Source organism: Aplidium turbinatum, chromosome 6 (assembly GCF_918807975.1).
Source record: "Aplidium turbinatum chromosome 6, kaAplTurb1.1, whole genome shotgun sequence".
Taxonomy (NCBI): domain Eukaryota; kingdom Metazoa; phylum Chordata; class Ascidiacea; order Aplousobranchia; family Polyclinidae; genus Aplidium; species Aplidium turbinatum.
Window position 1 is genome coordinate 9,741,109 of NC_137477.1, and position 12,297 is coordinate 9,753,405.

Here is a 12,297-nt window from a genome sequence, read left to right on the forward strand (position 1 = left end):
ACTCAAGTTTCAAATCATCATCTCAACCAACACTTTCAAGACAACTTTCCACATTCACTTTACTACGCTGAAGAGATCGGAAGATCGAAACACTGGCCTTTGTCCGTAGTTACTTTTCATAATGTCTTTTTAGACATTCTTTTTGGATCAATAATGTCTTTTTAGACATTACTTTTAAAGAAATAAAAAAGAGTTAAAAGGCATGGAAATTTCACTTTGTGTGGAGCTACATGTACTTGAGAGGTTAACTGTTATTTTTTTATTCACTTGTTGATTCATTCATATCAGTTTGTATCCTCTGTGGATCCTTCTCTAGTATCATGGGCCAATCCTATAGATATTTTCTGGTACACCCCTTCATTTTCTTTGAATTTTAGTTAAACTTGCATTTTTCTCTTTTTTGAACGTTAACATCTGCACTTGAATCTGTTCTTGAACCTTTATCTACTACCTAAGGTCCAGTTTCAGTGTTACCAACATCTTTATGAGCAGAAGGCTATCATTATATTTAGCATATACTTAGTAGGCTAATGTTAAAGAAAGTGGCTATTTTTCCACACTTGTTGCTATGATTACAGTCAGGTGTTGCCAGAGTTAGGATTAAAGTTAGGAAGGGTTAAGGTAAGGGTTAGAGTTAGGAATAAGATTAAGGTTTTGATCTTTGCCCAGGACTAAAAAAAATTTGAAAATACAAGTTTTTGTTTTCAACAGCTTTAAAGTTTTCTCAAATTAAGGCAGAATTCCTTATCTGGCAACACTATTGAGGCTATTATTACACTATATAGTGTAAATATAGCCACAACCAATGTTAAAAGTTAGGCTAATTTGGTACAAGTGATGCCGTGTACCGAATTAGTTAATACAGTATTTGATTTGATTTTGATTTACATACATAGTGATTTGATTTATTTTAACTGTTTACAGGTGGGAAACTAGACAATATTATTTCATGTACAATTTAATGGACATTTGACCTGACGTTCTGCAATGAAGTGTTGCTATGTTATTGTTACACTTAGGTCTCTGCTATGGACTTTATTGAGCATAATTGTCTGCTTAGTGGAGCTCGCTTCTTTTCTGAGTGCTCATTGGTTAGTTGCACAACCAATTGTTATTAACAACAGTTCACAGTTACAAGCCTTGTTTCCTAAAGAAGATACAGTGGTGCGAACAACTGGACTTTTTCTAAGATGTGAACAAAAAGGCCCAATTGACTTTATGAGTGTCTCAGATGACTGTCGAATTTATGCTCATACTTTGGGAGAAATTGCATCCTCTTGGTGGGTGGCAACATGCATCTTCATGGTGATTGCAATTTTGTTCCTTCTCATAGTTGCATTATTTTCTGTCTGGGCGCTATGTTTTCGCAATATTGGGAGAAAAAGCATATTCAGTATTTCTGGAATTTTGCAAGCAGTAGCAGGTAACTTTTTAACATATTGGTTTAAAATAAAAAAATAGTGCTGTTTTTGTAAAGACTTCCCCCTAAGTTGCAGCATCAGAAAAAAGCTGAGTCTCAAACCATAGTGGCATGAAACACACAATTCTTCTACCCTTGCTTCTGCAATGCTTCACACACATTGCTTCTACCCTTTTCTATACCAGTCATGTACAACATGTTGTTCTGCATGGCCTGTGTAGTACTTAGCATAATACTGAAAGACTGTATACCTCATACTGAAAGCCATCACAAATTCTACCTCATTGTTTCCAGCCTTGGTGATAGAATTGGATTAAGGGAGGCGACCAACTCATTAAACACAGTTATAGATCCCAGCCCTGATCAAGTAACTTGAGTTCAAGGAAAGCTATGTTCAAGGAAAGCATCGGATTTTGTCTAACATGCCTTGAAAACCATTTCACATTTTGGAATTACATAATATTGCTACTGTGCTACAAGCAATTTTTTTAAGACGAAATATTGCAAAGGAGAGCAAATAAGCCAATTAGAAGACGAACATTTGAAAAGTCAACTTTGAATTGCAGCTGAAAGCAAACATTCTGAAAGTTTGCAATAATATGCTGCCAAATCCACTTGACTGAATTCTAGTTTCTTCATCTTCCAACATCTCATTCACAGTTTTTTCAATACATTGTTACGCACATGTAATTGTGGACTGCATCGAATCTGTTTTTTGACATATATTATTTTCGTAAAAAAAAGATACTAAACTTTCTTGTAAAAAAATGATGCTGCCGCATTTTCATTTAAAGAGGCACATTGGCCTGCTTGTAAAAAAAGGCTGAACATGCCTGTTCTACACCATTGCGATGTTAACATGTATTGTTTTTGCTGTGATGGTCAGAAATAAACACAACTGAACTGATAGTCATTACATACTTCCATTTTCTTTACTGCAGCTGGGTTACAGTCGTGGGGTGTATGAAATGATCAATATATATCTAGTTAGTTGGCTAGTTGCATAAATTGACAATAGTCAATCTTTAAGATGAACACTTTCTCTTAAAAGTCATATTTTACCTACCGTACCAGTATATAATATATATATATACCGGTACTTCAAAAATTCTAATCTTTTATATAGAATTATATAGTCTTGTTTGCAATGTCTCATGAAAGAACTGCTTTCTTGCAAAAACTGTTTACAAATGCCACCATATCTCATCCATTGCAGTCTTTTTATATTTATTTATAAGTCATGCTTCCCAACAACACAATCAGAATAAAATCGATGATTTTGAATTTATTTTTATTGTAATGTCAGGGCTCTTTCTCATTTTCGCTTTGGTGTTATTTCCTGCTGGTTGGGGATCTGAAAAGGTTCGATTTGAATGTGGACCTAATGCTGCTGCCTTTAATGTAAGTTTTGAAGTTAGGTATATATTATCAGAAACTAGGAAAGAAGTTGTGTAGCCTGCAGGTACGGTAACGATTATCTATGTATATAATTATAATATATATATGGTTGCTGTCTTTATTTGAGTCTTTAACAGTCCAATGGTCTATCCTTTTGCCTGACCTGTTCTGGAATATCTATTGTTTGAGCCTGATTTTGGCATTCAAATTTAGTAAAGTGAACTTGAAAAACTTAAACGTTTACTCCGAAATTCATCCTCATCTGGTTTAGTTTTATTGTCTATGACACTCAAACTTACCATAAGCGAGAAGATAATGCATGTGGTATCATGATCTTGTCTTTTGCCACTTATAGTTTGTGTGCAGTTGAGCTGCAAGGTTCTGATGCCATGATGGAATACAATTTGGTAGATTTAGCTCTTTTGGGCTTGAAAGATTTTTCAGTGGCTTATTGAATGAATGGATAAATGATATTAATATACCGGTATATACTGTATAACTCAATAATGAAAGTAATTTACAGGTCTCTGTTTTACAAGTTTGAATCTGCCTGACTTTTATTCCTTTGTGCAATCTTCACAAAAACAGGCCTAAAAAAGTTTATACCTATTTAATAATGTCTCGGTAATTTCACAGCTTGGAACGTGTCACATCGGTTGGGCATACTACGCTGCAATGTTTGGGAATCTTATGGCTTTTTTCTGTGCTGTGCTGTCAAATCAGGCTGAAGCCGCCACTGGAAGTGAAACGGTTGAAAACGATATTAGTGATGGAAAAAATCCAGTTTGTGCTCTATAATGACTTTCGATATCTGCGACTATTTAGGAAAAGTCGTTATTTTATTATATCGTTTACTACTCAAGCGATTTGAGCATTGAGGTGTGTGTTTTCTGTTATCACTGCAATCAGTGTTTGCCACTTTATTTTATGTACAAAATTGTTCAAGCTGGAGATATCCGTTATGCTCAAAGTCCAAATTTTTATGAATAGCAAGGTTTGACCAATTGCTGGCGACTTAGTAAACCTTCAGACATTTTTCTAAAAGCTTTTGGTTCTGAAGAAAGTATTGTATCAAAAATGGTATTTTAAGGGCGATTGATAGCCGACTAGTGATAGAATATCTGCAATTAACTTACTGATAGTAGGTTGTAACTATATTGCCATCAATTTGGTGATGACGACACAGAGTCACCCTGGTTTTTGGTTGTGTCTGCCCACGCATCGCTGGCTTGCATTGCATCGCTGGCATCGCTTTTTTGAGCAAGAACTACTTAGTACAGTTTTGTTCAATGTTAATTGGACAACTTTTGCTATATTTCACCATGATCACCAAATGGTAGTCATTGGAGAGGTTCCTCCTAAATTTTTCAATACTTATTGGCTGCTAATATTTCAAGTAATAAACATTGCTTGACGTCGACGAAAAACAATGTAAGGGGACTTAGTGCTGCTCCTGTGTAATGGGTTGACAAAACTGTTGAGCATTTAAATGGCATCTTCAACCACAAACCAGGCATTGGTAAGGTGAAATTGTTAACAGTTATGATATCACCACTGTCAAATTACAGGCCTATCAATATTGGGAAGGAGAAGAAGTTGACACATAGTTGACAAAAAGCATCAATTTTTTTAATTTTTGGCGCAAAACGTTTTAGTTTTTCTGCTTCCACTTCAGATCACATGTCGATTTTCTAGAATCATCGGTATGTCTTCCAAATGTCTTGCATTTTAAAACTGAAACCTTTGATCTGAATTTAAACGTCGTTCAGTGATCGTTGACTCGATCTGGTTCAACACTGGTGTCTTGTGTACCACGTTAAGAAGGTGCTTTTAATCTTGTGTTAGTGCTACCAGTTAAATTTCTTGCGACTTTTCTCATAAATTTTAGTAGTTTTTTAATTCACCCTGCCAATGCTTCTGAGATCAATGTGCCTATTAATACAAGCGAAAACGGATACAAAAGTCAAAACGGGTTAGTTTGTTTGTGCTTAATTTTAGTTGTGCTTTACCAGTCCTATGCATGATCTCTATCTACTTGTCAAACAGAAGTATTACTGCGATATCATAGTTCTTCCGTTTATCAGTATAATGTCATATTGTTCTTCCTAGCCTTTGAAATCTTGGTTGTTCAGCTAGTGTTGTTCTTGTTTGTGGCCCATTTTGTGGCCGTTTAATTTTGTTTTATAAATTGTTAAAACGCAGAATTTTTTTGGAGGTTACTTGTTTTAATCGTATAAGAGGTTTAATCCCAGTTGTGGTATCATAGAAACAGGTAGAGTTGGCTAATCCATATTTTACTCTTGATATATATTCATCAAGTTGTGTTCTTCGACTTGGTGTATTTTTACATTGATTCAACGTCTGCAGACCTTAAACTTAATGTTGTTGTCTGGCAATTACATTGCGGTCTATCAATTTAACACATATATAACTTTAAACATCGCAAAGCCAACATCTCTGTTAATTTCAGAGATATTTCATTCCACGTTTCAAAGGTTGAATATCTTAAAAACGGATGTACTGCTTGGTGAGGCGTCAAAACCTCACCTTAGTAAAGTAGTGATTTAAAAAGCTGATAACATTGATAACCTGTGAGCTTGACGCGGACATGAAAGCAGTGGTTATTTGAAACTGACATAAACGATATTGACAATACTAACTTGTTGAAATATTAAACCACAAACTTATCGTTATTGCGTTATTTACAGACTGTTTCACATTTGGCGCACTCATTTTTAATGTTGTGGCATATCTGGTGTTCAAGCCGTTTTGCTGTGGTTTGTATAGAAATTACGCTACATGATTAAAAATGAAAATTGTTTTCCAAATTCGCTTCGTTTAAAAACTACATAAATTTGTCTACGACGTAAAAACAACCTAACGTGATTTTGTTTGTTTTAAAACGATGAAATAGCATTTTTTTGCTTGATCTTGGTTTAGTTTGCTGTTTGTGGTAAAAAGCATGTTGTGAAACATGTTTCGTTTTCGAGATATTAGCCACTTAGGATGGACAATTAGCCACAGGATGGACAATACTGAAACGAGTTTGTTCTCAAAGATTGGTGAAATAAAACGTCATTTTCACGCTCATTGACTGTCAAAAAGCTCGTTTCTCCGTTCCTGGAAATGATTTCAGTTTCAAACCGGTCAGTGACTGCATTGTGCGTTGATGCAAACAGAACCAATCAACATTCATACAACGTAACTACACATTGAGTTAACGTAAGAGTGCTTGCTTTTGTAGATCGCAACAGGTTAGATAACTGCTACGCTGGTTGCCGTCGAGCTGTTTTTGCAAATTTCACCAATGATTTTTTTTTATTTTAGCGTCATCACATTGTTCATTAATGTTTATTTTACGTAAGCGCTTCAGATTTCAACAGATTTTATGTGGTTGTCAGTCAAAATTGGTCTCCAGGGAGTTTCCACGTGAACCATCTCCCCTATTTGTCAAATTAGTTGTTTTTTTTACGTTAGTCATGCATATAATTACGTAAAACACCACGAAACTTATCAGCTGGACACCTTCTGTACTTTATATTGAATTTCGCTAGTCGCACTCAAGGGAGATGACAAATACATGTTGGAATGTTGTTGTTCCAGTCACTGTCTTCCAATGCAGAAACGTTTTCTTTTACAGAATCAACAACCCTACTTCCCTTAGATTTGTTGTTACGTTTATTCAACGTTGTTAAATGTACAGTGCTAAAAATGTCGATTAAAAAGATTTGTTTTATCAGTTTTTGTGATGAAGTAGTCGCCGATGTCTCTCAACCGCTCACGTTTCCGAACCTGGCTGATTTCATTATCAGTTTTAGTTCACAAAATAATGTGACACTGTATTTTGCTGGTCAACTTCTCCCTACAATTTCGCGTCATCGCTTGGAGCTGAACCTGCGGCAACATTCTTAAACAAATCAATCACGCTTCGCAATACATTATTACAGCCGAGAAAGCAAAAATCCCCTATTTTTACATTGATTAAATGTCTGCAGACGTTTAATCAATGTAAAAATTACGGATTTGCTGTCTGGAAGCTAGTCGTTCACAGTCAAACATTAGGATTAGTTGCTTGGTTGTGATGAATAAATAATTTTATTATCATTTTCTGTAAAAATAAGGCTTTCATGTTTTGCGTTAAAAGTAAGTTTTAAATCTTGATTACATGAAAAGCACACACATTAATGTAAGAATGGCTGGTTGCAGTGTTGCATATTTCGTTTGTTTTCTGTTCCTAACATTGTAAAGCTTTGCAAGGTACAAAATTTGCATCAGTTCTAAATGTATATGTTGCTTTATGGTAAATGTTGTGCTTAAAATAAAAAAAATATTACTGTTTCAGATTTAGTTGTGTTTGTACATCATGCTTTATTGGTGCTTTTCTGTTGTCACAAGCGCTATGGTTTTTACCTTGGGGTGATTTTGTCTAAATCATCATTCACAAACCATCTTAAATTCAAGTAGGACAAGAATTAGGCATTTTTAATTTATTATCAAGTACCGTATTGTAGTTTAGTTCTAGTTGCAAGAAAGTCCAAACTCATGTGCTGGTGGGCATTAGATAACTCAGACATTCAAAAGAAATTTTCTTCCAAATTGCCATGTTAACTACGAAAACGTAAGGAAACTTAGTTCCTCTTGGTGCTTGGTTATCCTCTTTCGGAAGACACTGACCAAGTTGTGGTTTTTGTAGACCTTTTAAACGAAGAATAATTTTCATATTTGAGTTTTTTCCTTTAGACATTCATGAAATACATTATTTAAATTTGTCATATCTATATTGTATGTTGTGCTGTAAATAATGTTTCGCCACTGTGTTGCAAATCATGTGTAAATATAGCCCTTAGCTAGATAATTTTCCGTTTACCAATTCCAAGTGTCACCATGTGTTTGTCCCATTTTCTTTAGTTGATACCCGGCTTTTGTGTTACCTGTTGATACCCGGCCTCTCAGCAGCTGCCCGTCGATTTCGTAGCCTTTTCGCTATGCTTCCCTATAGTTGGGGTTGACTCCACACCCAGTTATACTCAGGCAGCAAAATTCGTCATTTTTACATTGTTTCAACGTAGAATCAATGTAAAAATGACAGATTTTGTTGTTTGGGTTCGAAGGCGTTTTGCCGTATATGGAGCCTTGTCATCAGTTGTGCATTCTAGTTGACCAAAATGACTGATGAAACTTGTGTGGTTAATTTCCGAGTGAATTTAACGAAAAAAAAGTATTAACCCACCTGCTGTGCTGGTATAAGCACTTTTATGTGTATTTCGTAATTTCTTTTTTTAAACTTATCTTCGAATATGACTGTTTTGCATCAAAGTTGCTGAAAATCTAAAATTTGAATTCCTCTATTCACCATGCGAACGTTTGCTTGTTTTAATTCGTTTTTATTAATTTGTCTTTGATTACGAATTATTAATTAGGTATTTGGTGTCATACTGATGAGAAAGCTTACTAGTTTATAATTTTTTTTTAACTCCATTGAACGTTGCATCAACGTATAGCACAATGACTTGGGCTCACACAGTCAAATACACATTCACGGGTGTTGTTTTATTGTCTTTCTACGTGCGTTCAAATCTCGCAATACAAGTTTAAAAACACCAGCCATCATTTTTAGTGGTGAGACTTGCAAGTTCATTTAATGCTGATTCTTCATCAAGAAACGTCTCCAAAAGGTTGCCGCTAAATTAAGTTTATCCGAAAGCTATGACGTAATTCAGTATCACCCAACAAAATGGTAAAGTCGCAGATCTTTTATCCATGCCTTGTTAAACAAGGAGTCGTATATTTTAACATAGGTACGATGAAACCATTGTACAAATTAGTTAAATATTGACTCAGAGATTCCAATGACGTGTTATTTTATATCTATTTGCTCAAGTTGAAATGAGCATGTACTTTCTTGGTGATTCAATCTTTTGCACCATCAATCAATTTGTTTTTACAGTTTGGTTATTTTGATGCCATGTCATGTTGATGTGACGAAAAATTGAAATTACTGCCCAGCGATTTGCAGAAAGACTCGTAAAATGGCCAGCTTTGGTTTAAATCACATGATATACATGCACTAAGCAATTTTAAGCATGGGCAGCGCCATCTGTTACAACTTTTAAAACATTTATTCCAGTTTATTTGTATAGTTGGCCTAGCAATAGCTGTTTAAATGAACACACATGCCGCCACAAATTCATCCATTCAGTTTTAAAAAGTAGTTAGCTACACAAGACGTGCAGTTTGCCAATACATGTCCATTGTCCAACAAGCAAATCAGTCCTCCACTGCAGACGTTTAATCAATGTAAAAAGGAATGGCTTACTTGCTTCAATTGCTTGGTAACCAACTATAGTCATAAGCTTCGTTAGATCTTAATCTAGCTTGGTATTTTTTCAACATTTCAAACATGCCTCGCAGTCTTCAATAATTTCCTTTAGGGTGCTGGTTACCTTGGACGCGCGTTTCGCATGCATAGGAATGTAACAAAGGGCCTTTTGTTATCCTTGGCATGGATTAGCCTCGCAAGAATCACTTTGCGTAAATTTGTTGTGGTGAAACGTAAGATCTACGTAAGAAAAATGAAATGTCGGTAAACATCAAACAAATATTTGCACGCCTAAGCTCAATGCAATCACCAAAGTCAAAATCTTGTGATAGCTTCCAATGTACCTCACTCTTCAAATCACTGTATTAGCTTTAATAAACCACGTAATTATCGTTCGTTTGTATCATTTTCAAAGTAGGCTAGTAGGCTACCGTAGCCTTACCCTTTGGGCATGTGCAGTCCAGGGGAGGAGGGCGATCGCCCCACCCCTACAACACAGAAAAATAACTTTATTCACAGTGCATTTGCAAGGTCGGATTTATGTAGACTTACAAATTATTGTGCTTTGTTGAAATCGCCCCCCCTCAAGGCTACTTGCTTGATCCGCCCCTGGTGCAGTCAGTCAAACACCGGATTTTTTGTAGCGCTACCCAGTCATAGGCTAAGTGGCTAACAAAGTGAGCTACAAAGCGAATTTCGTTTGTCCAAATGTAATTTTCCCTCATGAAAAGGTATTGAAAGTAAAAACAAAATTCATCACTGCAAAAGTACTTAGTCTACATTTTTGATTTAGTTTCTATCAGCAATTTCATCTTTTGAATTTTAAAAGCTTTTTTTTTTTTTTGAACTGGTGATCCTTTTTTCAAGTCAGCCAACGTGAAGTACGCCCTTTGTGTGTGTTTCTTGAAGTGCTTTAGGATTAAATGCATGGCCTACAAGCTACAAGTCATTTAGATTATTAGGGTTATAATTATTATGGCTATACACGGATTTAAATATTTAGCCCACAGCTTTATCAGCCTACTCAGTGGAAAAAGAGATTAATTTTTAATGAACGCACTTAGGTTTACAAAAAAATCACTCAATGAGTAGAAATCAAGATGATTATTATTAATTTATTCAGAAAAAAAACAAAAAACAATATTACATCTCAAAGTGTTAATGCTTTTCAAATATCATAGGCTATGGCAACTTTGTCCGGAGGCCGTGTCAAACTTTCATATTGCGCTATGTAGGCTTGTTGTTGTATCCAGGCTTACGTCCAGTAGTTTAAGACTTGATTAAATAGACGGGAAGCCAAGAAAGACAATCTTCGTGACCTGTGCGGTGATGGCTGAAGTTGGCCGGCCCATGTCATATTTTGAGTCGTGGGGGAAGGGGGTAAAAGAAAAATAAGAAAATGGTGTCATTGTACCCAATCTTCTTTTATGCTTCATTAAAAACCAAGTGAAACAAGCTATTTTGATATTTTCACTTCAAATGGCAAAGGATAGAGAATCTGCAAAGCTTCAAGTCTTTGACCTTTTCAAGAAACACCATTGTTACATTTGAAAAGTAGTAGCCTAACTGCCTAAGTTATTAGTAGCTAACTTACCTTATGGTGAGATTGTGTCATTTACACAAATTAATGCGGTTTTTATCATAAAACCAAAAATTCTATTCAACATGCTGTACTGTAGCCTACCTCATCATGGCAGACACACCTGTTCCGTCATTTTTCGGCTTATGTGCCCTACGGGCACGAAGTAGCATAACTAGTCATGGGTCACTTGGTGAACAAAACGCATTTAAATTAGGCCTACGAATAGCCAGGTTATTTTTGTAAATTCAACATCAAAGTTTGTGATTTTTTCCCCGAGGACATTTTTATCTTAAACTTGAAAATTTTAAATAGAGGATAAATTTTGGTTTGATAAAAAGTAGTGATTTTGCATAAGCGTTTCTCCCAAACCGGTGATTTTTTTTCGATCGTTTGCAGCAGAAGCAAAGAGGCAATTTGTCAACATGATTGCACAGTTTTTTACTTACTTATGATTCGTATCAGATGATAACTTGCAGTTATGCACTACGGTACAGTCTGATATTCTTTTCAATACTTGTTAGGCTATCTGTAAAGTGGTAGACGTAGACCTACACTAAAACACCAAAGTGAAGAATTCTATAGGATGTAAAAGTTTTCTGATTATTTATTTAACTGTTTTTTTTTTGTTCATTCAACGCATTTGGACCAGTGGCGTAGCTAGGGAATGTGCCGCCCGGGGCGGATTCAGATTTTGCCGCCCCTTCAAGAAAATACAATTTTGGTAAAGAGGTCACTTTCTTCAACCACAGACATATACAACCAAGCAACCACACGGCATTTAACATAATCCATTAAAATTAAACATAAACTATAAGCTACAAACGTTTTCGGCCATACACACGTTAGCCCTTATCAAGTAACAAAAATAACTGCTTATCATATCTATCTACAATGAAAAATCATTGTAGTTCATTGTAGATATGATTGAGTAGTGAATTAAGTACGAAGCGAGATCAAATAAGTTATTTGATCTGTAAAATTTCTAAAAATTAGGCTTCAGACCATGGTTTGAAAACCACTGAGCTATTGGAACACAACCCTTAGCTACCCTAACCCCTCGATCTCACTCGACACAGCCTTAAGGTCATCCCACTGGTTGAATGACTCATAATTTTTTCTGTCACAAGAGAGCGCTATGATAGGTTAGGATCTAGGGTTAAGTTAAGCCATCAGTTAATGACCTACGCTGCAGTTTTACCGATCTCAAAATATCTTAGACTATTTTTCATAGAATTATAATTAGCCTACATGGGACGGTTCCCCGGCAGCAACGAGCAAGTTAAAACATTACTGTCCGGCTGATGATACAAATAAATATTTTCTTTTTATTATACTCAATAGCGCCATTGTGTGTGATATATGTTTGCTCTGCATCAGAGCCAATCGTCTGCAGCTTGAAAACAAAATTTCTCAAGAACAAAAATTGCAATTTGCAACAGTATTAGGCTACCAAGAGTAATTTATTTGATATTTTAAATGTAAGCAAATGGTCTTATTTTATCTGTTGGTATTGAAATAGCTAACAACAACATTCGCATTTCAATAAATTTCAGAACGTGGGCAGACGCAAATTAACTT

General features: G+C 35.5%; 1 protein-coding gene across 1 annotated transcript; it reads left to right on the forward strand.

The window, feature by feature from the left end:
• The first annotated feature begins 1,124 nt into the window (after positions 1–1,124).
• On the forward strand, positions 1,125–8,426 carry LOC145772344 (LHFPL tetraspan subfamily member 2a protein-like). Its single transcript, XM_082584221.1, has 3 exons — positions 1,125–1,423; positions 2,727–2,821; positions 3,455–8,426. The coding sequence occupies exons 1-3, from the start codon at positions 1,219–1,221 to the stop codon at positions 3,614–3,616; spliced, it is 462 nt and encodes a 153-aa protein (XP_082440347.1). The 5' UTR covers positions 1,125–1,218; the 3' UTR covers positions 3,617–8,426.
• Positions 8,427–12,297: the final 3,871 nt, after the last annotated feature.